We start from the raw sequence: 25,508 nt of genomic DNA, 5'->3' as shown, positions 1-25,508 counted from the left end.
GTGAGGCTCTACTTGTGATTTTGTTATATTAAAATGATTATCCATCATTTCCTTAAAGAGACTCTGTTAGTGTGTATGTTATTTGTGCGTGTGCACACGCATGTTTGTGTGTTTAAAACTATATGAATATAAACTGCTTTTGTTCCTTAGCACTTTAAATTATAAAAATAAAAGAAAACCATTGCTTCCTTTTTTAGAAGCTATTTGTTTCTTTTAACATTTTGCTCAGGCACATCAGTGAGTTTTGACTGATGCTGCTTTTCATGCTATTTATAATCAGGTCCCTTTCCTGGCATGCCAGCCTCTCTGTGTGGGCTCCTGACACTGCAGGAGAAGGTTCTACTTCTACTTCAAGCCCTTAGAGTTCTAAATTATTTTTTTAAGAGAAAGAAAGAGCACCCAGCTGAGATCTGATTTGGTAAATGCAGTACCAGGTTCAGCTGCTTCACCAAACCCCACGTTTGTCCCTAGGCTGCCTGACAGTTCAGTTTAAATCACAACAATCTTTAATTTAATAATGAAATGATCTAAGGAAGAGGGGAGGAAAATCAGCAGGTTTAGGCCCTTCTTGAAGTGTCAGCCCAGCGCTTATTAATCAACTTGGCAGCAGGCCTGACTTATCCAGGCTGGCAGCTGATAAGCCCAGCTGCCACGTTTCATGGAGCGACCTGCACCCTGAAGACTAGCTCCACTGGCTGCAGCACCTGGTCAAGGTGGGCTTGGCAGGGCCTCCATCAGGTCACAGGGCTCAGCTCATTCTGTATTTCAGGGAGGCAGCCAGATGGGAAAGGAAGCAGCAAGTGGAAAAGGCAGCCTTGGGATTATTCTGCCTCTCTGACACACACAGTCAGGCAGCAGCCTTCATTTCTTAAAAGCAAAGCAGGATGGTTACATTCTAAGATACTTAAAAAGGATGTAAAATGTTGATTTGGGAAACAGTGCTGAAATAATGCTTCAGAAAGAAGGAAATGCTTTAGGACTAATTTCATTAAGGATGGTATCTCTTAGGGGTATAATAGGGGCACCTGAGGGCAAGGATCTAGGAAATGGCTTCTCAATCTTGGCACTATTGACAGTTTACACCAAATAATTCTTTGTTGTGGGGAGGTGTTCTGTGCATTGTGGGATGCTTAGCATCATCCATGGCCTCCTTCCATCAGGTTCCAGTGACATTCTACCAAGCTGTAACAACCAAAAATGTCTCCAGAAATTGCCAAACATCACTTGGGGGAAATTTTCTCCCAGTTGAGAACCACTGACCTAGGAGGATATTTCCCTAACATCAGGAAGTGCCACAGCTAAGCACTGCTGGATTTTTTAGGGGAAGTTCTGGTCTACCATGAACCATTACCTGCTGCTTCCTTCTATAGTAACAGAGCAGAGTATTTATACCCAGGAAGATTGTTAGGAAGACAATACTACCTAGAATCTTAGTTTCAGAAAGAAAATCCAGAAAGAGTCATCTTTCTGGATTTCCCAGTAGAAGGGATTTAAGTATCAGATCAATGGTTGCCTGCGTAATCTTTTAGCTCTATCCAGAGATTCTCAATCCTGGCCATTCATGAGAATCACATGGAGAGCCTTTGAGACCAAGACCAAATTAAATCAGAATCTGTGAAGGTAGGGCCCAGACATCGGTATTTTATAAAAGTTCTTCTAATGTGCAGCTAGGGTTTAAGAATCAGCACACCCAATCCAGAGGTTCTGTGATTCTTGTATTGATGAACCAAGCATCATACTCAGAAAAGTCCCTCCAGTCAATCAACCAACCAACCAACTGATCAGTCAACTAAATTCTGGCATCTTGGGCCATACATGGCAGTGACAATGCCAGTTAATAAATAGCAGGAGTGATTAATTAGTACCAGTCTAAGGATTTACAAATCTAAGGAAAAAAGTGATCAAGAAAAAAGAAGAAAGAGCAAGGGGAAAGAAAGGAGAGAGAGAGAGAGAGAGAGGGAGAAATCCCAGTAGCAGGGGATTTGCTGCCTGGTTTGTTGTACTGGGACAATACCGTTGTATATCTGCCTGATGTTAAAATACCTGTGGTAAGGCCAGGGGCGGTGGCTCACGCCTGTAATTCCAGCACTTTGGGAGGCCAAGGCGGGTGGATCACGAGGTCAGGAGCTCGAGACAAGCCTGGCCAACATAGTGAAACCCCATCTCTACTAAAAATACAAAAATTAGCTGGGTGTGGTGGCATGCACCTGTAGTCCCAGCTACTCAGGAGGCTGAGGCAGGAGAATCTTCTCAATCTGGGAAGCAGAGGTTGCAGTGAGCCAAGACCTCACCATTGCACTCCAGCTTGGGCGACAGAGCGAGACTCTGTCTAAAAAACAAAAAACAACAAAAACAACAACAACAAAACAAACAAACAAACAAAACCCTGCTGTGAGTGGAAATAAAGTCCTGGCCCTCAGAGAAGGGGTTTGTCTTCTTTGAGTGGAAAAGGCTGAGCCAGAGAGACTGATGGGTTGACCAGGTCAGCTGGTCATTTTTCAAGGTCTTCTGTGGCACATTAGCCTTCAAGTCATGAGAACAGACAGCCTGAGGTGGTGGAAGAAAATGTAACTACATTTCATAGTGAAGAGAACATACCTTCAATAGGGCCCACAATCTGGAAGAAGCAACAACCTTGATGAACCTTCTCTAATGCAAAAAATGATCCCCACCAAATGACAGAGACGATATAGGGAGAGGAGTCATTTATCTGTTGGCCCTGATGGCAGAAGATTATACAGAGTCTATAATCGGATCATACTGGGCCTGTATCATGAAGGATAAGAAAATCCCCAAGGTGGTTCTGATAAACTCAGTACTCACAAGAGAAAGCAGAGATTTTGGTCAGGAGTGCTGAAGTGATATTTTGGTAAGTGTGAGGAGGGAGATTTGAGCAGAGGATTAATAGGAAGAGTCCATGGAGTGCATGGTACAAACATCTATTAAAGCCAGCTGCAGCTTTATTGTATGCTGTGGAGCAGTAACTCTCTGATCCAAGGCCAGACCAAAAGGACAGCGCACTGAAGACTTGGTTTTTGCTACTGTCTCTGTTTCCATTTACTCTGTGATCTTCAGGAAAGCCATTTTCTCTCTCCAAATTTTGTTTTTTTCTTACATATAACAACGGGTGCTGGTGAGAACTATAATTCCCTAATTGTCTCCAGAGAAGAACCTCTGAAAGAAGTAAAGGATGCTTGCTGACTGATTTAGTTCTTGATATGGGCTAAATTGTGTCCTCTTCCAAATTTGTGTGTCAAAGCTCTAACCTTCAGTGTGACTATGTTTAGAGATGGGTTTTAAAGTTAAAAGAGATCATAAATGTGGGGCCCTAATCTGATAGGATTGATGGCCTTCCAAGAAGAAGAGATCTCTCTCTCTCTGCTTGCACTCAGAGGATACGCTATGTGAGGATACAGTAAGAAGGACTGTCTTTAAACCAAAGAGGAGCCTCACAAGACATCAACCCTGCTAACACCTCGGACTTGGACTCTCAGTTTTCAGAACTATAAGAAGATACATTTCTGTTGTTTAAACTACCCAGTCTGTGGTATTTTGTTATGGCAGCTCGATCAGACTAATACAGTCCTACAACTTTTTAAAATAGTTTATTTTATTTATACTATACACTATTGTTAAATAGCTTCTTCTATATAGAATTTACTTATTAAACATTTCAAAAATAATAAAATCAATTGTAATGCCCAATGCAATGGCTTGACTATAGTAGGCATTAATATTTGTTGAATGACTGAATAGAGGAATAAATCTAAGGCACTAAGAACATTGCTAAGAACAAGACTAAAGTAAATTTTTGAGATCTGTTTTTTGGGGGGGGGTTGGAGTCTCGCTCTGTCACCCAGGCTGGAGTGCAGTGGTGCGATATTGGCTCACTGCAACCTCCACCTCCTGGGTTCAAGCAATTCTCCTGCTTCAGCCTCCTGAGTAGCTGGGACTGCAGGTGCATGCCCCCATGCCCAGCTAGTTTTTGTATTTTTAGTAGAGACGAGGTTTCACCATGTTGGCCAGGCTGGTCTTGAACTTCTGACCTCAGGTGATCCACTTGCCTCGCCCTCCCAAAGTGCTGGGATTACAGGCATGAGCCACCGTGCCCGGACTGTGAGATCTTTTGGAAGTCAAAATAACACTCAGGCAATGTCTAGAAAATCAAATATTTCTAAAAGTCCAAAGGTAAAATGTCAGTTCTTCACACATGTGTAAAATCATCACTTCCATATCTTTTCTTTTTTAAAAAGCTTTTTTTCCAAGCCTGCTCCTTCTGTAGATCACTTCTGTATCTTTTCTGACTTTCTGTTCAGTTGTTCTATCAACTGTTGAGAGAGGGGTGTTGAAGTCTCCAACTAAAATTGTGGATTTGTCTATTTATCCTTTTAGTTATATTATTGCTTCACATATTTTACAACTGTATTCTATGAGTTCTATTGGAAGATAAACTTTTACTTGCTAGAAATGAGGTGGTCAAAAATAATTTGAAAGCATCTTTAAGGGTGTCCAAAGTTAGAATTAAAAATTATTTAAGATTACCAGAGGAGGAAGACAGAATTGGTATCAACATTTGATTATCAAGATTCAAAATTCATGCTCAGAGATGGAAAGAAAATATTAGATAATTGGCCTAAATATTTCCAGTTAGAATACTGGGAATTGAACTAGATGATCCAAGTATCCCTTTCAAAACTGAGATTCTTTAATTTACTGAGATTCCCTCCAAATTTCCCATGGACTCAACTAGATTGGATGACTTGAGTACTCTCAACAACACTGGCTGAGGATAGACAGACATATCATTAGAAGTCAGTACCACCTATCCAAGAATTTTGAAGTAACTTCTAGGTGAAATAGTCATCATAATGTACATATTAGTCTGTTCTTACATTGCTATAAATACCTGATACTGGGTAATTTATAAAGAAAAGAGGTTTAACTGGCTCACAGTTCTTCAGACTGTACAGGAAGCATGATGCTGGCATCTGCTCAGCTTCTGAGGAGGCCTCAAGAAATGTACAATCATGACAGAAGGTGAAGCAGGAGCAGGCATGGCTTACATTGCAGGAACAGGAGCAAGAGAGAGAGAGAGAGAAAGAGAGAGAGAGAGAGAAAGAAAGAGAGAGAGAGAGGTGGGAGGTGCCACACACTTTTAAATGACCAGATCTCATGAGAACTCACTCACTATCATGAGGACAGTACCAACAGGGATGGTGCTAAACCACTCATGAGAAACTGTCCCCAAGATCCAATCACCTCCTGCCAGGCCCCACCTCCAACATTAGGGATTACAATTTGATATGAAATTTGGGTAGGGACACAGATCCAAACCATATTATTCTGCCCTTGGCTCCTTCGAAATCTCCTGTCCTTCTCACATGTCAAAATATAACCATGCCTTCCTAGCAGTGCCCAAAAGTCTTAACTCATTCTAGTATTAACTCAAATGTCCAAAGTCTCATCTGAGACAAGTTAAGTCCCTTCCACCTATGAGCCTGTAAAATATAAAATAAGTTAGTTACTTCCAAGATACAATGGGGATATAGACATTAGGTAAATACTTCCATTCCAAAAGGGAGAAATTGGCCAGAACAAAGGGTCTACAGGCCCCATGCATGTCTGAAACACAGCAGGGAAGTCATTAAATTTTAAAGCTCCAAAAAAATCTCCTTTGACCCAATGTCCCATATCCAGGGTACACTGGTGTGAGGGGTGGGCTCCCAAGGCCTTGGGCAGCCCCACTCAGGTGACTTTGCAGGGTTCAGCACCTGCGGCTGCTCTCATGGGCTGCCATTGAGTGCCTGTGGCTTTTCCAGGTGCACGGTGCAATCTGTGGATGGATCTACCTTTCTGCAGTCTACAGGATGGTAGCCCTCTTCTCATAGCTCCAGTAGGCAATGCCCCAGTGGGGACTCTTCCATACTGCCCTAGTAGAGGTTCTCTGTGAGCACTCCGCCCCTGCAGCCGGCTTCTGCCTGAACATTTAAGTTTTCTATACATCCTCTAAAGTCTAGGTGGGGGCTCCCAGGCCTTAACTCTTGTATCCTGCGCATCTGCAGTCTTAACACCACATAGAAGCTACCAAGGCTTATGGCTTGCACCCTTTGAAGTGGTACTTGGGTCCCTTTGAGCCACAGGAGGAGCTGGAGCAGCTGGGATGCAGAAAACAGTGTCCTGAGGCTGTGCAGGGTAGTGAGGCCCTGGGCCTGGCCCACAAAATCATTCCTCCCTCCTAGGCCTCTGGGCCTGTGATGGGATGAACTGCCCCAAAGGTCTGTGAAATGCCTTTGAGGCCTTTCCCACATTGTCTTGGCTATCAGCATTTGGCTCCTTTTTATTTATGCAAATTTCTGCAGCCTGTTTGAATTCTTCTCCTGAAAATGGGCTTTTCTTTTCTATCACATGGCCAGGCTACAAAATTTCCAAACTTTTACACTCTACTTCCCTTTAAATACAAGTTAAAATTTAAATATAGGTTTAAATCTAAACTTATTTTTAAATTTAAGTTCCAACTTCAGGTCATTTATTTGCTCATGCATGTGGGCATAGGCTGTTAGAAGCAGCCTGGTCACATCTCGAATGCTTTGCTGCTTAGAAATTTCTTGTACCAGACACCTTAAATCATCATTCTCAAGTTCAGAGTTCCACAGATCCCTAGGGCAGGAGCACAATGCAGTCAAGTTCTTTGCTAAGGCATAACAAGTTTGACCTTTGATCTAGTTCCCAGTAAGTTCCTCATTTTCATCTGAGATCTCCTCAGCCTGGACTTTATTGTTCATATCACTATTGGCATTTTTGTCACAACAATTTAACAAGTCTCTAGGAAGTTCGAAACTATCCCTCATCTTCCTGTCTTCTGAGCCCTCCACACTCTTCCAACCTCTGCCAGTTATCCAGTTCCAAAGTCACTTCCACATTTTCAGGTATCTTTATAGCAATGTCCCACTCCTTGGTACCAATTTTCTGTGTTAGTTCGTTCTTGCGCTGCTATAAAGAAAGACCTGAGATTGAGTAATTTATAAAGAAAAGAGGTTTGATTGGCTCATAGTTCTGCAGGCTGCACAGGAAACACAGCAGCTTCTGCTTCTGGAGAGGCTCAGAAAGTTTTCAATCATGGCAGAAGGCAAAGGAGAAATGAGGCATCTCATATGATGGGAGTAGGAGCAAGAGAGAGTAGGGGAGGTGTTTGCATAATGGGGGTGGATTTCTCATGAATGGCTTAGCACTACCCTCTTGGTGCTGCTCTCATGACAGTGAGTTCTCACGAGATCTGGTCTTTAAAAGTGTGTAGCACCTCCCTCCTCTCTCTCTTGCTCCTGCTCCTGCCATCTGAGATACCTTGCTCCCCCTTTGCCTTCCACCATGATTGGAAGCATCCTGAGGCCCCTCCCGGAAGCAGAAGCCACTATGCTTCCTGTACACCCTATAGAACTATGAGCCTCCTTTCTTTGTAAGTTACCCAGTCTCAGGAATTTCTTTATGGCAGTGCGAGAATGGACTAATACAATGTATAAATAGTTATTAGCAGAGAGATCCAGGGTAATTTGCGGTGGTGAGTTTCAGTCCAGACTAAGAAAGATAGGAAGGATTAAAATAAAACAGTGGCTCACTTGAATTCTTCAGAATCTTTGGAAATTTGAGGAAAAAAAGGTAGCAGGAATTATGTGGAGAGAAATCAGGCTTTGGTTGATCCGTTGGAGTTCTTTGAGGTGATAGGCAAGAGTATAGATAATGAGGATCCAAGTCACTGTAATTTAGATTTCTAAAAGTCTTTCAGGTCAAGCGAGGTGGTTCACGCCTGTAATCCCAGCACTTTGGGAGGCCGAGGTGGGCAGATCACCTGAGGTCAGGAGTTCGAGACCAGCCTGGCCAACATGGTGAGACCATGTCTCTACTAAAAATACAAATTTTAGCCAGGCATGGTGGTGGGCACCTGTAATCCCAGCTACTTGGGAGGCTGAGGCAGGAGAATCGCTTGAACCCAAGAGGAGGAGGTTGCAGTGAGCTGATATCACAACACTGTACTTCCAGCCTGGGTGACAGAGCAAGGCTCTGTCTCAAAAAACAAAACAAAACAAAACAAAAGTCTTTCATGAGGCTACAAATGAAGATGAGCCATCAAGGATGAAAACTTGGATTCTCATTTGACCTTGTCCTTGAATGTAAAGCTAAGAGCTTTAAATCCATTACCTAGCACCTAGCACGGAGTATAGAACATAATAGTCACTCAATAAATATTTGTTGGATGACATTTAATTCTCAAAACAACTCTCTAAGGCTTCCTATGATTATTATTATCATCTGTATTTTAGAAGTGAAAAAACTGATGGTTTAGAACGGTTAAATTTTCTCTACTAAGAACTGATGCCAACACTTTCTCAGACCCTCTTACTAACCTACACCCTGAGCCCTTTGATCTTAGCCTGTCTTGACCTGTTTCCCAAATTATTCCTGATCTCCTTGGCTCCTAAACCCAAGCTTTCCCTCCTTTTAATGGTCTTCTACCTAGTCTTCCAAACTGACCTTTGTTTACTGTTCCTCCAGTGCTGAATTACCCTGGCCAGTCTGATTCCTGGGACACTAACCCTGCTTAGGTCCTTCAGGGTCAATGTTTCTTGTCTAATCCCCTTATATTAATTCTTTCAAACAGTATTTATTGAACTTCTCTGTGTGCCAGATTTTATGCTAGATGCTGGAGGTGAACATGACATTGTCTCTTCCCTCAGGTAATCCATTACAGAAGATCCTGGAAATGTGAAAACCTCATGATAGAAAAACAAGGAAGTGGATCAGTGCAAATAACTTTGGAAGAGAAATGTAAATAGAAATGTTCTCTCAGGAATAAGTCCTGGCACAGGGCCTATTTAACATTCTTATATATGGAAAATAAGAGATATAAGCGATGAAATCATCTGGTTTGCAGACAGCTCCAATATCTTTGCAAGAAGTGAAATGTAAGTTGATGGAGATGAAATGTAAAAAGAGCTAGCAAGCTGTCCAAAAGGGCTGAGCAGGGGAATGTGCACTGTAATGTTGGCACACACCACTGAATGCATTTAGAGAAATGCAATCTAATTTATTTATAGAATGATAGGATCTGAACTATCACGGAGTAAATTCAACAAATACTTGCGATTCTATTTGGAAGAAGGCATGTACTGGATACTGCAGATCAGATGAAGATGATAGAGACATAGAACCTTAAATACTCTGAGAAATATTGAAAGGGCATAATGAAGAAAGTATTATTTAAAATGAATCATAAATCATGAGTGGGATTTAGATGGGTGAATATTTGTGAAGGAAGAACAGGAAATTCCAGGTAGATAAAATGACGATGGTTCTAGTGTGACTGATAGGTAGGGGACATGGAAGGGAGTGGAGAGTCTGAAAGGCTGTGATAGTGAATCAGAGCTCTTGATCTCTTATCTGGAAGCCTGCACTGGATTGGCTGTGCAGTGGAGGGGGCGGGTGATGGTTAGATTTAAAGATTTTTGAGATGATAATTTAGCACGCTGATTCTGGCAGCACAGTGTGGGATATGGAGGGGAAGACATAGGAATCAGGTAGAAGGTCATTATAATAGTCTAGGTAAGAAGAAATGAGGTCTGAACCAGGTGGAGGTAGGAAAAGGAAAAACGGAACCAGAGAGATCCTGAAAGCACACTCTACAGAAGAATTTCATAAAGTGCAGTCCAGCACCAACCTGCACGGGAATCATCTGGGGAGACTCCTGAGTACCACCTCAGACCTACTGAACTGGGATCTCGGGGGAGCAAGACTGAGGAATCTACATTTTCAACAAGTCCCCTGGTAACTCTTATGTATACTCAGGCATCACCATTCTATGGACTTGGCACCCGATTCAGTGTAGTGAGCTAGGAAAATCCTCTATTGCCCAAAGAGTTCCTCCTGTTAGTTTGTCCCACTTGGTTATTTCTTATTAACAACTATCCCTTCATCTCTATGGCAAAGAGAATCCAAAAGAGTGGGAATCCTTAGTAGATATTTAGAGGGAAAAAGAAGCAGAAGGAGAGAATTATGGGCTAGATTGTGTTCCTCCTCCATATTCATATGTTGAAGTCCTAACCCCCTGTATTTCAGAATGTGGCTATATTTGGAGATGGAGTCTTTACAGGGATAATTAAATTTAAATGAGGTCACTAGAGTGGACCCTAATCTGATATGATTGCTGTCCTTATAAGAAGAGGAAATTTGGCTATAGACACAGAGGGAAGATGATGTGAGGAGCCAAGGAGAAGATACAAGCCAATGAGAGAGGCCTCAGAAGAAAGCAACCCTGCCGATACCTCAATCTTGGAATCCGGAACTGTTAAAAAATAAATCTCTTTTGGTTAAGCCACCCAGTATCTTTTTGTTATGATAGCTCTAGCAGATGAATACAGAGGCAAAGGGGAAGGTTGGGGTGATGAGAAGGAGAAGAAAATAGGAGGATAAGAAAGACAGTAAGGAAGAGGAGGGGAAGAGAGAAAGTACTTCCCCTTCTCTCAGAGGGGAGATGATGACAAGGGGGAGGTGAGAGTTGTGTTAGTCCATTTTCATGCTGCTGATAAAGACATTCCCGAGATGGAGTAATTTATATAAAAAGGTTTAATTGGACTTACAGTTCCACGTGGCTGGGGAAGCCTCACAATGATAGCAGAAGGCAAGGAGGAGAAAGTCACGTCTCACTTGGATGGCAGCACGCAAAGAAAGAGCTTGTGCAGATAGACTACCTCCCACCAGGTCCCTCCCGTAACACGTGGGAATTCAAGATGAGATTTGGGTGGGGACACAGTCAAACTATATCAAGATTCTAGTTCAGGACCTTGAAGAATACTTATTTTGCAGGTTTAGGAATCATGCAACGTCATGGAACCCAGGGAAAAAGGGGATTCAGGAAGAAAAGAAGGAGGTCAGCTGTTCCAGGCTGGGATGTAGAGGAGAAAAGGACTATATTTAGCGTGGATTTACTACATAATAGCAAAAATGGAAAAAATTCAAATATCTCACAATATTAGGAATTGTTTTATAAACATTTACTGGATTATAATATAATATCAAAAATATCTACACTCAAGTTTAAAAAGACATGGAAAAAGGCACAAAATATGATATTTAAATAAAAATAATTTAAGACTGCATTACACCATGAGCTTAATTATAGTAAATATATATGTAACTGATATTTTTTTTAAAAAGCACTATTATAAGTGTATTCACAGCCTCTTCCTCTTCCCTTCCCTGATCTCTGCAGAAAATTCAGATTTGCCTATTCTCACTGGAGTCCCTTGAACTCCAGTATTGCCATGGAGGTCACTGTTATGTGTGTGTTATCCCACATAACACCATGTGTGATCCCAGCCAAAGGGGGTAGGTGATCTACAGTGCAGGTATCATTTTCTAGAGGCAGAATGTACAGGGAGGAAGAGAGAAGCCAACAATCAAAGGTGACAAGGCATGAAGAGCTTGGGGAAGGTGAGAGGTGAGGTAAGAGAAGACAGATGTAAGAGGGTTGGAGTCTGGGAAAAACTGGAAAAACGGGATTTTAAAAAGTGTTGCTGTGGGTCATATATTGGATACTCTTTAATGTCTTCAGGAAAAACAAGTAAAGATTAACTTTTCTCTTTCTTTCTTTCTTTTTTTTTTTTTTTTTTTTTTTTGAGATAGTGTTTCACACTGTTGCCCAGGCTGGAGTGCAGTGGCATGAACAGGGCTCACTGCAGCCCTGACCTCCCAGGCTCGAGCAGTCTTCCCACCTCAGCCTCCTGAGTGCCTGGGACTACCGGTGCTTGCCACCATGCTCAGCTAATTTTTTTTCACATTTTTGTAGAGCCAGGGTCTTGTTATGTTGCCAGGGCTGGTCTCAAACTCCTGGACTCAAGTGAACCTCTCATCTTGGCCTCCCAAAGTGCTGGGATTACAGGCATGAGCCACTGTGCCTGGCCACATATTATTTTAAATTACTCTTGGTTACTGGTTACATGGGACCCTAGGAATTATTTATTTACATATATGTACAAAAAGAAAAGATTTGAAAGAACTCAAAACATTAGAAGTTGTTAACTCTGTGTTAGTGGAATTACTGGGCATTGACACTTTTATGTAAGTTTTAAATAAAAATATGTATTAATTAGAGAGTGATGCACTATTGTGTAAACAGGGTATAAATATTTTCAATAGAGTCGTCTGGGCAGGCTGAATTGCATAGGGTTAAAGAGTGAATGAGGGTGATAAACTGGGTTTAGATTATTTCTCAAGGAGTCTGGCTGTGACTAGGAGAGACTTGGGCAAGACAGGCAGGAAAATCCAAGACATCTGTGGAGGAAAGGGGATTTCAGGATGGCAAAATCTGGAAAGTTTGACAAATTAGACAGCAAATACCCTGTAAGGGTGTATTGTTTTGAAACTTTTTTTTATAATTTGCATGTACTAGAGACAGAAGGCATTTTATGATATGTTCTTTAATTAGCTTTGAGGTATTTCTCACTTGGTCCAAATTATACTGGTTAAGAACCAAGAGGTAATTTTCTCAGATGAGTCTTAACTGAGTCAAGAATCTGATTTTTCAACAATCAAGAGGTTAGAGATGAAATAATAAGAAAAATAAATTTTAAAGGACCCTTAAAGAAAAATGCTAATTCAGGAATTCTAGCTGAAATCTGTAAAATCGTGGTTAAATTGGATGTAGATTAGTTCATTAAATTCTGAGACTTCAGAAATTAGAGGCAGACACATAAAATTAGGTATACTTCTTATGTGAGATATTAATGAATTGAATTTATGTTCTCAGGCTGAATTTAAATACACTCAAAAAGAGGTTGCATTAATTCTTGGATAACTGATTAAATATACACTAAAGAAAATGAAGGCTTTACGGGGAGCAGCCCCCAGTCTTCCTGAGAGGGTATCAAGGATGACAGTGATGATTGCATATTGCACGATGCTGCCTTTGGGACTAAATGTTACACTGGAGGAATCATCAGACAATCCTCAGGTCTTCAAATTTCCAGAGATGACTAATGTGGATAGTTGGTGAAGCTGATGAAATATTGGATTTGGTCTATGACAGGTGAAGACATACCTATCATACAGGCTTCAGCTGGGAAGGACTGTCAGAGGGGTACCTAAATATAATTTTCTCAGCCTTTCTTGCTGAGAGTCTGGAGTACATATTTGGAGGAGGTTATGAGGAAGAAAGTGATGAATGCAAAATGCTGTGGTTAAACACTGAAGTATAAAATTGGAAAGAGATATTAATGTGTAAAGAAGGTTTAAAAGAAAAGACAAAAGTGTAGATTTTGCAAGATCAGCCAGGGTTTATCATGGAAAGAGAAGTAGTTGGCGGGTGACAGAGGTCACAAGTCAGAAAGATCATAAACTGCTACCTGGATGGAGCCGGTGTTCACGGAGACACTGAGACACTATTGAGTTCTGAGGCACATCTCTCCCAGTGTATGTGAAGACAAGGTCTCAAAGGAGCAAGGAAGATATTGGAGAAGAAATTCATTTGGTGGCTACCATATAGAAAGTGTTCAGGGAATTCAAAACAGAAGAAAGGCAACAAGTTCAAGGACAAAAGCAAAGCCATTCTAACCATAGGTTAGAATGGGAAACATGGGAAGTGGGGAGAAGGGGAACAAATATGGGCTGAGGGTCTACTAGAAAACAAGCAGAAACTTCTAGTACAGCTATTATTATTATTGTCATTATTATTTTGAGACAGAGTTTTGCTCTTGTTGCCCAGGCTGTAGTCCAATGGCACAATCTTGGCTCACCACAACCTCCGCCTCCTGGGTTCAAGCAATTCTCCTGCCTCAGCCTCCCGAGTAGTTGGGATTTCAGGCATGCACCACCACGCCTGGCTAATTTTGTATTTTTAGTAGAGATGGCGTTTCTCCACATTGGTCAAGCTGTTCTCGAACTCCTGACCTCAGGTAAGGCTGGTCTCAAACTCCCAGTCTCAGGTGATCCACCTGCCTTGGCCTCCCAAAGTGCTGGGATTACAGGCATGAGCCACTATGCCCGCCCTGATACAGCTATTTTGATGCCTCTGTATTAACTCAAGCTTTTTACTCCAGTTGCTTCAAACTTCCTGGTCAAAATGTATGTCAACTATTTATGAAATAATGAATTAACATGTACAACTTATATACTTGACTCTCACTTAATGATGGGAGACTTCCAGTAATATTTTATTAATTTCTACAATATTTTTGAGTTTTTATAAGTATATTTTACTCATATAATCAGACAAAGCTAAGCTGTGTGGAGTGGTTCATGCCTGTAATTCCAGCACTTTGGGAGGCTCAGGCAGGCAGATTGCTTGAGCCCAGGAGTTCGAGACCAGCCTGAGCAATATGGTGAAACCCTTTCTCTATCAAAAATACAAACAATTAGCCGGCCATTGTGGTGCACACCTGTACTCCCAGCTACTCAGGGGGCTGAGGTAGGAGGATCATCTGAGCCTGGGAAGTCAAGGCTGCAGTGAGCTGTGATCACACCACTGTACTCCCGCCTGAGCAGCAGAGTGAGACTCTTGTCTCAAAAAAAAAAAAAAAAAAAGAAAGACAAAGCTAGAAAAAATTCTATTAGAACAAGATTATCTTCCATGGGTATGTCACCTGAACTCCAAAATAATTCCTATGAAAGGGTGTATTCATGTTAAATAAAATGTAGCAATGATAGTCAAGGAAATAATAATATATAATAAAGATATATTACTGAGCATATTACACATCACACTCAAAGTAGAGTCACATCACATATTTTCTTTAAAGGTTAGGTTTAAAACCTAACCCCCCACCCCGAATAAAACTATATAAAAGAAGTATGGCTCCACTGTTGTCCACACAACTATAAACAAATCTATGAAGATTTATTAAGGTTGAGAGGCTTAGAAAATTGTTATGATCAATATGAGCAGGCAGGAGCCCTGGAACTCCCCAGCCTACCCTGTTAACCACTAGTGATTTGATTGCTATCTTGAAGCAAAATAATAATAAATAATTATTTATCATTATAAATAAACAATAATTTAAATTATCCAAATCTGCCCATGGACTTTTCTTATAATCCCTCATTTAGTTAACTTCATATACATAATTACTATACTCATATTACTTGAACCCACATGAGACTCAAGAATGAGGTGAAGTCAGGGTCCCCAGGTTGGTTGTGCAAGCTGTGCCCTGCACAAGGGCCTCGTCTGACCGAAGGGGAAAGGGAGGAGCTGAATGCCTCGTCTGTGTCCCTTTGTGTGGGGGACTGAGTCTGAGGGGTTGGGGGTTAGAATAGGGGCTGCATTTTGCAATGTGCTTAAAGGCAATATATAGGCCAGCCGGGGACCAGGGAGGATGTCTGCTTTATGCATTAAACTTCATACAAGTTTAAGGGTCAATTATTTAGACAAAATATCTTAGTTTCAAAGTGGCTATGAGGTAGACAATATTTTAAATACCAATTCACATTTTTCCACCCTAAATGCCTCCCTCCCTTCCTGTCCCTGGTAGAGAGGGGTGGTAGCATTCAAGCAGATGCTTATTTCGCTGAGATTTCCATAATTAAGACAAGAGAGACAACTGGGCAGGAAACCAAAGGTGTCTATAAATTATTTTGACTTTTGTCTTATAAAAAGTCTCAGCACTTAGGGGAGGGAGATTTGCAGGTATAGACAAAATGTCATGGTAAACAAAGGGGAAGCAGGAGATTTCCTTGGGTTGTGGAAAGTGGCGGGGGATAGAGAGGGAGGGAGAGAGAGAGAGTAGGAGGGAGGGAAAGAGGGCAGAAGAAGATTTTAGAGTAAAAAATAATATAAAATGAAGAAATAAATTTACCTGAATAATGTAAATTCAGGTAAATGTAAATAGCTGTATCAGAATCATGGTTCTTGCCTATCACATGCCAGGCATTGTACAAAGCAGGTTCACACCCATTCTCTCATAATCTTCACAATAGCACTGTGAGGCAGATGTTATCATCCCATTTTACAGTTGAAACATCATAGCTTAAGACACAGCTAGTAAGTAGATGGGCAGGGATGCAAACCCAAGTCTGTTTTTCTTCCTGCCCTACATACCTATTATCAGCGACATGTACCTAAACTCAGGGACAAAGGCAATACACTGGGGTTCTCAGAAGGTTAAAAAAAAAGAGCTCAGTCCATTATAGCACTGGGTCTGTCTCATTGCTATAGTACTGGTTCTGTCTCATTCTATCTTATATACTCTGCAAGCAGAGTACGTAAGTAATAACGATAATCAGAGAGAACACCCATTATTACTAGACCAAAAGGAGGAAACTCCTAGAAAAAGAATGGAAGTCCTAGGTCTGAAGAGACTGTGATAGTGATCTGTGACCACAACAGACTTGCATAATTCAGCCCAGACAGCAAGACTCTCACCCCTATGCCAGATTTCAAAGGCCTCTCTTCAAAGATGTCTGTATTGAATGTATTTTCTATGTTTTGTGGTAAGTTTAGATTAACAACAAAAAAAAAACCTATGAACATATAGATATTTTGACCAACCTATAAAATTTCCACTCATCCAAGTCACCTGAGCAGTTCTAGTAAGTCCGAACTACTCCTGTGTCCATCTATATGCCATTAGGCTAGAAAAATACAAGCTTATGTGTGCATGTGCACACACACACACACACACACACACACACACACACATGCAGACTGTTAATCAAGTTTATCCTAAAGCTGCCTCCTTACATATTTTAAGTTCTGCCTAAAAGTTTCTCCACACAGTGAACCATAACCTAATTGGATGTGTAACCTACTCTTGTGCCAATCATTGTGACACACTGTTAAAACTGTGTTCAAGTAAGTCATATGCCGAGCTGCAACCAATCTGGCTATTTCTATACCTCATTTCTGTTTTCTATACATCACTTTCCTTTTTCTGTCCATAAATCATCTTCTACTAGTGTCTGCACTGGAGTCTCTCAGAACCTATCCTGGCTCAGGTAGAATAATTTGTGAATTGTCCTTTGCCCAATTAAACTCTGCTAAATTAGATTTGTCTAAGGTTTTTCTTTTAACAATATGTACATACATAATCAATCCATCAGTTCCAAAATTCCCACCTCATACTGACCCACCCAAATCTCATCTTGAATTATAGTTCCCATAATCCTCACGTTTTGTGGGAGGGACCTTCATGGTGGGAGGTAATTGAATCATGGGGATGGTTACCCTCATGCTATTCTCATGATAGTGAGTTCTCACAAGATATGATAGTTTTATAAGGGGATTTTTCCCCTTTCGCTTAACACTTCTCTCTCCTGCCGCCATATGAAGAAGGATGTGTTTGCTTCCCCTTCCGCCATGATTGTAAGTTTCTTGAGGCCTCCCCAGCCATGCAGAACTATGAGTCAATTAAAAATATTTCCTTTGTAAATTACCCAGTCTTGGTTATTTTTCATAGCAGCATGAGAATGGACTAATACACCACCCAAGTTTGAGCAGAAAACAGACACACTTTAGCATTTATTAAAATAATGCTTTAAAAAACTATCTATTTTTTCCAGTGACCATAGTATTCTATTTAGGTATTTCTAGTCAAGGTTTTGGGTATATGATATGCTTCAATTCACAGAACCAGGTTACCTGGTTAGGATCAGGATCAACTTCATCCCAGTTGTGAGTGACATGGCCTTCGTCAATGGATTCAAAGGGCTTGTGAGAAACTGAAGGTAGAATCCTGTACAGCCAGCTAGAGGGAAAAACACACAAGATATACAAGCCTTAGAGTAATGTTCTGAGTGATACACAGAATGGCTCAGGCAGTACCATCAGGAAGACACTCAAGTCAACAACGACCTGTGGGCTCTAATGTGTGAAGCAGTGAAGCAATGACACAGCATCACTTTTTAATGGCCATCTGCTGCCCACAGCCCTGGCCTCTTCTCACTTTTTCATTCCACCCATCATGCTTCAAATGGACTCTGACTCATGGTTATTTCCATGCTGCCAAAAAATGAAGAACTGTCTTTTCTAAAAACTATAAAGGAAGGGGAAGTACCTTGAGGGATATCTGTGTAGGAAAATCCATAGAAAAACATTAGCTTATGTGTATCATAGGATGCTAGTCCTTGCTCTGGAAGGCAAGAACAATGAGTTCTACGCAGCTTGAGAGAATATGGGTGGTATCTTTGTTATTTTTGAAATAATAAATCAATTTTCTCCTTTAAAATTACAAAAGTAATACATGACAAAGGTAAAAATAATTCAAGTAATTTAAAAAGTCCTGAAAGGTAAATGGCTCCTTCCTCCTCCAGTTTCTTCAGGGCTATTCCTCAGAGGCATCAGAGCTTAGTGATTTTCTTATATATTTCTTATATATTCTTTGAGATACGTCAGTGCATTTCTAAACAAAATTATCAGATCATTTTAACTCTTTATTATCATACTAACAATGTGTGAGAGTGCCTGGTCACCCAAATCTTCACAAATCTGGAGTATTATTAAAAATTTTAGTGTTTTAGGTGAAAAATAATATTTCATTTTATTTTGTATTTCCTTTATTATGAGTTAGAAAATATAAAATATTTCCAAAAAACAAGTCTAATTGTTTATTGGTTCTTTATAGTTTTTCTATGAATTACTTGTAAAATCCTTTATCATTTTCTATTGGGTTTATGTCTTTTTGATATTAATTTATAAAAGAAAATGATTCTGGAGAGGCTGTGGAGAGATAAGAATGCTTTTACACTGTTGGTGGGAATGTAAATTAGTTCAACCATTGTGGAAGGCAGTGTGGTGATTCCTCAAAGACCTACAATGAGAAATACCATTTGACCCAGCAATCCCATTACTGAGTGTATACCCAAAGGAATATAAATCAATCTGTTATGAAGATACATGCACACATATGTTTATTGCAGCACTATTCACAATGGCAAAGACATAGAATCAACCCAAATGCCCATCAATGATAGACTGGATAAAGAAAATGTGGTACATGTACACCATGGAATTCTATGCAGCCATAAAAAGGAATGAGATCATGTCCTTTGCAAGGACATGGATGGAACTGGAAGCCAATACTCTCAGCGAACTAAAGCAGGAACAGAAAACCAAACACCGCATGTTCTCACTGATAAGTGGGAGCTGAACAAGGAGAACACATGGACACAGTGAGGGGAATAACACACACTGGGGCCTGTTGGGGGGTGGGAGTCGGGGGAGGGAGAGCATTAAAAAAATGGCTAATGTATGCTGGGCTTAATACTTAGGTGATAGGTTGATAGGTTCAGCAAACCACCATGGCACATGTTTACCTATGTAACAAACTTGCGCATCCTGCACCTATACCCCGGAACTTAAAATAAAATAAAAATAAATTAACACTTCTGTACTCCAAAATTATAAGAGTGTATGTCCATGTTTTATTGTAGTACATTTATGCCTTTATTTGTTTTTCTTTCTTTTCTTTTTAAAGTGTGTCCTCTCTACCAGGACCAGATCTCAGGCTTCAGGAAGGGAAGAAGACTCTGATAAAGGAATCTGAAAGGACACCAGGATGAGACCTTCCAGAAGTTGGAAGGGACAGTGAAGCTCACTAAGAGGGACCCAAGTCCTTTCAGAGGCTACTACCCTGACAAAATACAGAAGGACAACAGAAGACCAGACCTGAGTCAACAGGTTCTGGCCCTTTCAAGACCAAGGACAGTCTACCTCAGTGAGTTGAGTTGGCCTAGCCCAACATTGAGCCATCTGGGGGAAAAAGGGCTAGATCTGTTTAGTTTCCATTTGATTCCTCCATCTCTTGATGACATGACCTCAGACCTTGGTCTTACTAAGCCTCTCCAGCTCCCAGTATATGAAGTTCAGAGCATGTGTGTATGTCTTGGAACCACCTGTGTGATCCTGGGAGAGTTACTAGACTTCCTGAACCTTATGTTCTTCATCCTTGTCTCCTAAGATTGTTGTGAGAACTCAGAGAGTTTGTATACCAAAAATGCCTGGCATACAGTAGCTGCTGGCTTATTAGGTGTTTGTTAAATTGCCTTTCTTCTCTTAATCTTCTGAATTTTTATCACAGTCCACATTTTCCAAATTCTCTCTCCAGACTCTTGCCTTTTCAAGACCCAAGGGATCAATCAGCTAGCTAATCTGATAAAAATTAATCCCTGATAGGTAGGTAGGTAGGTAGGTAGGTAGGTAGATAGACTCTTTAATAGTTTTGTGGTGGCCCTGCATGCTATGGTTCAGATGAGTAGTAACTCAGAATTTCAGGCGGCCTACTTATGGATAAGACTGGTCCCATCTTCCCACTGGAGATTTTGAGTGGGAAGCATTTCCACAAAAGTCTCATGGATATGTTTGAAGAGTTCTTCTAAATAGATGAGTGAGCCATACCTAGTGTCTCTTATTTTTTAGCTGAGTTTATAAAACTCCCCAGGCAGCACTACATTGCCCTGAACAGAGATTTAATTCTGATTCAGGGAACAGTGCCAGCTTCTTAATGAAATGCCAACAGCTCCTTTTCAGCCTCCTGGAACAAAGCTCAGCTCCTGCTGGCTGAAGATATTGCTGAATAATGGGGACAGGCTGCAGAATCCGGAGACCAGGTGGCCTGTTAGGGAATGGGCCATAAAGTCAAGAACATACTCATAGAGGACAGGTTGTCATAAATTAGAATGAACAGAATTATCTGTGTGCTTACCTTACCCTATTTGAGCTTACAGAGAGAGAAAGAGAGAGAGGGAGATGATTAAATAGCGAAGGAATTATCCCCTGATTTTTGACATGTATAGAAAACTTTCTCTAACTCTCCCTCTTTCCACGCATATATCTATTAAGAGAAAAGTACTGTTGATACTGACATTGTAACATAGCACTTGCCATATCTAATGCTCAGTTCTCTTGACAGCCTCCTAGAGATACCCTGGAAATGAGGCAGAAACTCTGTTATGATGGCAATACTTAATGATAGTTATTATGACAATAACTAGCATTAACTGAGCACTAACCATGTGCCTGTGCTAAGCTAAGCTAATGTGCTTTACACACATCCTTTCTTTTAATCCTCACCACAGCTATGAAATAGGTACTATAATTATCTTTGTTTTACGAATGAAGAACTAGAGGATCCAAGAGGGCAGATGATTTACCCAAGGCCACACAGCTGGAAAAGGAGCCAGGATTTATACTCAGGGGGCCTGCCTCCAGGGTGGCCATGATTAAACTGTGCAATCTTTATCATTTGTGTGGTCCATTGTAGTTTTGTACTTACCATCTCATTTGCTTCTCAGAAGGACCTGTGGAGATAAACCCAGGCTGCCCTGCTAAGCAGTACAAGACCACATGCCCTTCTCCCCAAGTTTCTGATATCAGCAGCATTCCTCTTCACAAATGCCTTAGCCTAAAATTTTTATAATTAGACACTATTTGTTTAAATCATAACACTGCCTCCCAAAACTATAATACATACTGCATCCAACCTGCCTGATATGAGTTAATCAAGGGATCACGTTCATTGACCTAGATGTAGGATTAGAGCAAACATGGAATATGTCATACTATGTAAATGAATATGCTGGTTTCTAGCAAAGGCAAATACCACAGTAAAAACCTTATTAATTCAAACCACAATGGGCCATAATACATGACTTTTTAACTATCCAAGCTTCGTTTACCCAACATTTTCTTGCAAAGAACATACCTCTAGTCAGTTGAGAAAGATATTGCTCTGAATCTTCCATAATTGTGACTTAGTCATTATAAAACAAAACAAAACAGGTAAACCCCAAGCCAAAACTCAACAGGACAGTCTTTAGAAGAAGGCCAAACTATTAGGAATATTTCCTTCTGTGTATAGGAGATAATTTGTAAATGGAACTGGACATGTGTATTTTCCCAGCTCTGTGCAGCTTTCCTTCACCTTCTTCCACCAGTCACTTGGTGCTAGCTGGCAGGAAGTTCATTCTCTTCTGACCATGACCCAGACCACAGCCTATCAGAAGCAGGATCTTGGGCAGCTCTGGGAGGCTGTGGCCCAGGGGAAGGAGGCAGCACAAAGTCCCTGTCATAGTTCCCACAGTCTGCAGGTCAGAATTCATCTAATCCTTGTACCTTCTCTTATTGGTGCTCCGCGGACAAGTGAAAGCCGATCCTGAGAGCTGCTCAGCATAGAGATTGTAGGGGCAGACCTGAGGATTATTCTGAAACAAAGGATGCAATAAACAATATTACTCCCATCCGAAAAGCATCCCACCTTCCCACCAACCAACTCAGTAGGGGGATGGGGATGCTCTGGGCCACTGCACATGACAATCTCCAACCCGATATATTTCTTGTAACAACTTTTGATGTGACTTGCCCCACAATTATAAAAGTAATATATATTTATTGTAGAAAATGTATAAACTACATGATATCACCCATTATCTCACAACCAGAAATAACCGAGCATTAACATGTTGGTATTTTTCTTTGCATTCTTATCCTCCAAAACTGTGACCCTATCATACCTGTAACCCTGTACTAATCAGGCATTTTTTTCCTTTTTTTTAAGAAATGAGGATTTTTTATGCCATGATACAGGCTGCAAAAAGTTTTGAAAATATTTTTGTTTACTGTGTTGTTGCTTTTCTAACCAGCACTAGTATGAACATCTTTGTGCATACATGTTAAAGCACCTTGTTATTTTATCATAATTGTCACATCTATGGTGTTCAAGGTGAATATGAGGAATTCTCTTTAACCCTGGATTTTTGGGGATCCTACTGGAAACTCTACAGTTAATTTTACTAGTTTGGATTGGCTGCTGTGCCACCAATCCAATTTTAATCTTTGTGTTGTCATTGCTCTGTATCTTCATTGCCCCTATGACTTGGGAAACCCCTAGACAGTTCACAGGCTAGACTGGAAGAGCCACGGTGGGTGGAGGCACTTTGGCCTGAAAACTAGTCATTCAGGAATAGGATTCAGAGCTCTTCTAAGCACTTTATTTGCTCATACCTGTCCTTCTGGCAGGGAACCTGGGCAGCGAGGATCCTCTGAAGAACACTCATTCCCAAATCCAGAAATGTACTGTATGTGACAAAGACACAAATGCCACCATTAGTAGGATTTAAAGAGCATTTCAGAAAGTTGGCAGTTTACAAACATAAGAATTTCTATATGGACATATGTTTGTGTATGATGTTCCACATATAATATCTTTACTGTGTCTTGACATATGAATCATTTAGGGAAGACAATATACTTTCTTTGAATTTTAAAGACTTCTAATTAATCAGAAGAGTGCTGGATATTGCATAGACTTCTCCACCCTTAGCTGTACTTAGCTGATTTCTGGGTCTACACTGTAACCTCCCTGAACTTGAGACTCCATTTTCCTTTCAAACTCTGGAAAAAAATAGAAAAAGCATCTAGGAAGAGGTGTGTGGGTCCAAACTCGACAGCAAAACCCTCTCCAAACTAGCCTTGCTGCAGGCAGAAGCCTCTGCTATCTGCCTCATCTATGGAACACATCTATATTTGTGTGAATGCATGAAAATAAAGTTTAAAGATATGGGTGGCCTTCAGGAGACATGCCAGCCCAGAATCTTTTCACAGTGACACAATGGAACCTACTCTGATTGCCATCTCTTCACTTTACACCCAGAGAAAAAAAAAAAGTTAAAGGGTTTCTCAACAAGGTAAGTCATGGAGAGCCCCTGAAACTTACTCTTGTAAGAACTCGCAACACACTTGTGAGTTCTTGTGCACTGTCTGGCTCTTTTGCTAGCCTATAAGCTGCATGAAGGCTGGGACTATGGCAGTCTTGGCTCATAGAAGGTAATCAGTGGAAATTTGTCAATTGATGGAGTTTTTCCCTTAAAGCCAATTCTAACGTAAGTGTATGTGTGCTGCTGTAAATAGGGTTAGAACCCTCTTTGCTCTAACTTAAACACCAATTGATTTTAGCCCAGGATAATGAAAGTGCAGTCTTGCTCAGAGAGCGAAATGTCACCATCTGAACACATCTCCTTAAGAGATATAAGAAGGGTGGAAGCAGGTGAAGGGTAGGCCCTCCAGAGTTCTCAGTTGTTGTGGGAAGTCTGGGACCCCAAACGGAGGGACTGGCTGAAGCCATGGCAGAAGAACGTGGATTGTGAAGATTTCATGGACATTTATTAGTTCCCCAAATTAATACTTTTGTAATTTCTTATGCCTGTCTTTACTGCAATCTCTAAACATAAATTGTAAAGATTTCATGGACACTTATCACTTCCCCAGTCAATATCCTTGTGATTTCCTACGCCTATCTTTACTTTAATCTCTTAATCAGCTGAGGAGGATGTATATCGCCTCAGGACCCTGTAATAATTGCATTAACTGCACAAATTGTACAGCATGTGTGTTTGAGCAGTATGAAATGTGCGCACCTTGAAAAAAGAACAGGATAACAGCAATTGTTCAGGAAATTCAAGAGAGATAACCTTAAACTCTGACCGCCGGTAGCCGGGCAGAACAGAGCCATATTTCTCTTCTTTCAAAAGCAAATGGGAGAAATATCGCTGAATTCTTTTTCTCAGCATGGAACATCCCTTAGAAAGAGAATACACGCCTGGAGGTATAGGCTTATAAACAGCCCCCCCCAGGTGCGCTTGTCTCTTATGGTTGAGACTGCAGGGGTGAAATAGACCCCAGTCTCCCATAGCGCTCCCAGGCTTATTAAGAAGAGGAAATTCCTGCCTAATAAATTTTGGTCAGACCGGTTGATCTCAAAAACCCTGTCTCCTGATAAGATGTTATCAATGACAATGGTGCCCGAAACTTCATTAGCAATTTTAATTTCGCCCCGGTCCTGTGGTCCTGTGATCTCGCCCTGCCTCCACTTGCCTTGTGATATTCTATTACCTTGTAAAGTACTTGATGTCTGTGACCCACACCTATTCACACACTCCCTCCCCTTTTGAAAATCCCTAATAAAAACTTGCTGGTTTTTGTGGCTTGTGGGGCATCACGGAACCTACTGACATGTGATGTCTCCCCCAGACGCCCGGCTTTAAAATTTCTCTCTTTTGTATTCTGTCACTTTATTTCTCAAGCTGGCTGACGCTTAGGGAAAATAGAAAAGAACCTACGTGAATATCGGGGCAGGTTCCCCGATACTCAGTGGCATGGAGATGTAACAAGCCTGGATGTGTGAGTGATGATCAGGCCAATAACAGTCTGTATTTGGAAGAAATATCAGATGTGAATGTTACGACCTAGGAAGCAATGGAAGTGAAAAATTATTCTTTTTGCCTTCAGACTCAATATTTTGTATATTTGAAAATTTGTCATCACAAAAAATACTAAGTTATATACTGATTTGTTAAAAGCAGCAGCATGCAGTTAGGATGATATCTTTGGGGAAATGGCAGAGACCATCCAACATTCTGATTCTCTGCTGCATCCAATTTTCTTCTCTCAAAATGAACCCCATGCTCACCATCAACGGGATTGAATTTGAGCTGCTGAGAATTGGTAATAACCCCAAATTATCTTCAATTCTGTG

General features: G+C 40.9%; 1 protein-coding gene across 2 annotated transcripts in view; it reads right to left on the bottom strand.

Moving 5' to 3' along the window:
* HGD (homogentisate 1,2-dioxygenase) overlaps positions 1 to 25,508 on the bottom strand; it is a 60,623-nt gene that overhangs the window by 24,647 nt on the left and 10,468 nt on the right. For both annotated transcript variants that reach the window (XM_063721505.1, NM_001131271.2), the window contains 3 exon segments: positions 22,979 to 23,050; positions 22,091 to 22,179; positions 17,621 to 17,726 (listed from right to left, as the gene is read on the bottom strand). In XM_063721505.1, the coding sequence (XP_063577575.1) occupies positions 17,621 to 17,726; positions 22,091 to 22,179; positions 22,979 to 23,050 (267 nt within the window).

The sequence above is a fragment of the Pongo abelii genome, chromosome 2 (assembly GCF_028885655.2).
Source record: "Pongo abelii isolate AG06213 chromosome 2, NHGRI_mPonAbe1-v2.0_pri, whole genome shotgun sequence".
NCBI lineage: Eukaryota > Metazoa > Chordata > Mammalia > Primates > Hominidae > Pongo > Pongo abelii.
This window is presented reverse-complemented; position numbering and strand designations above follow the sequence as displayed.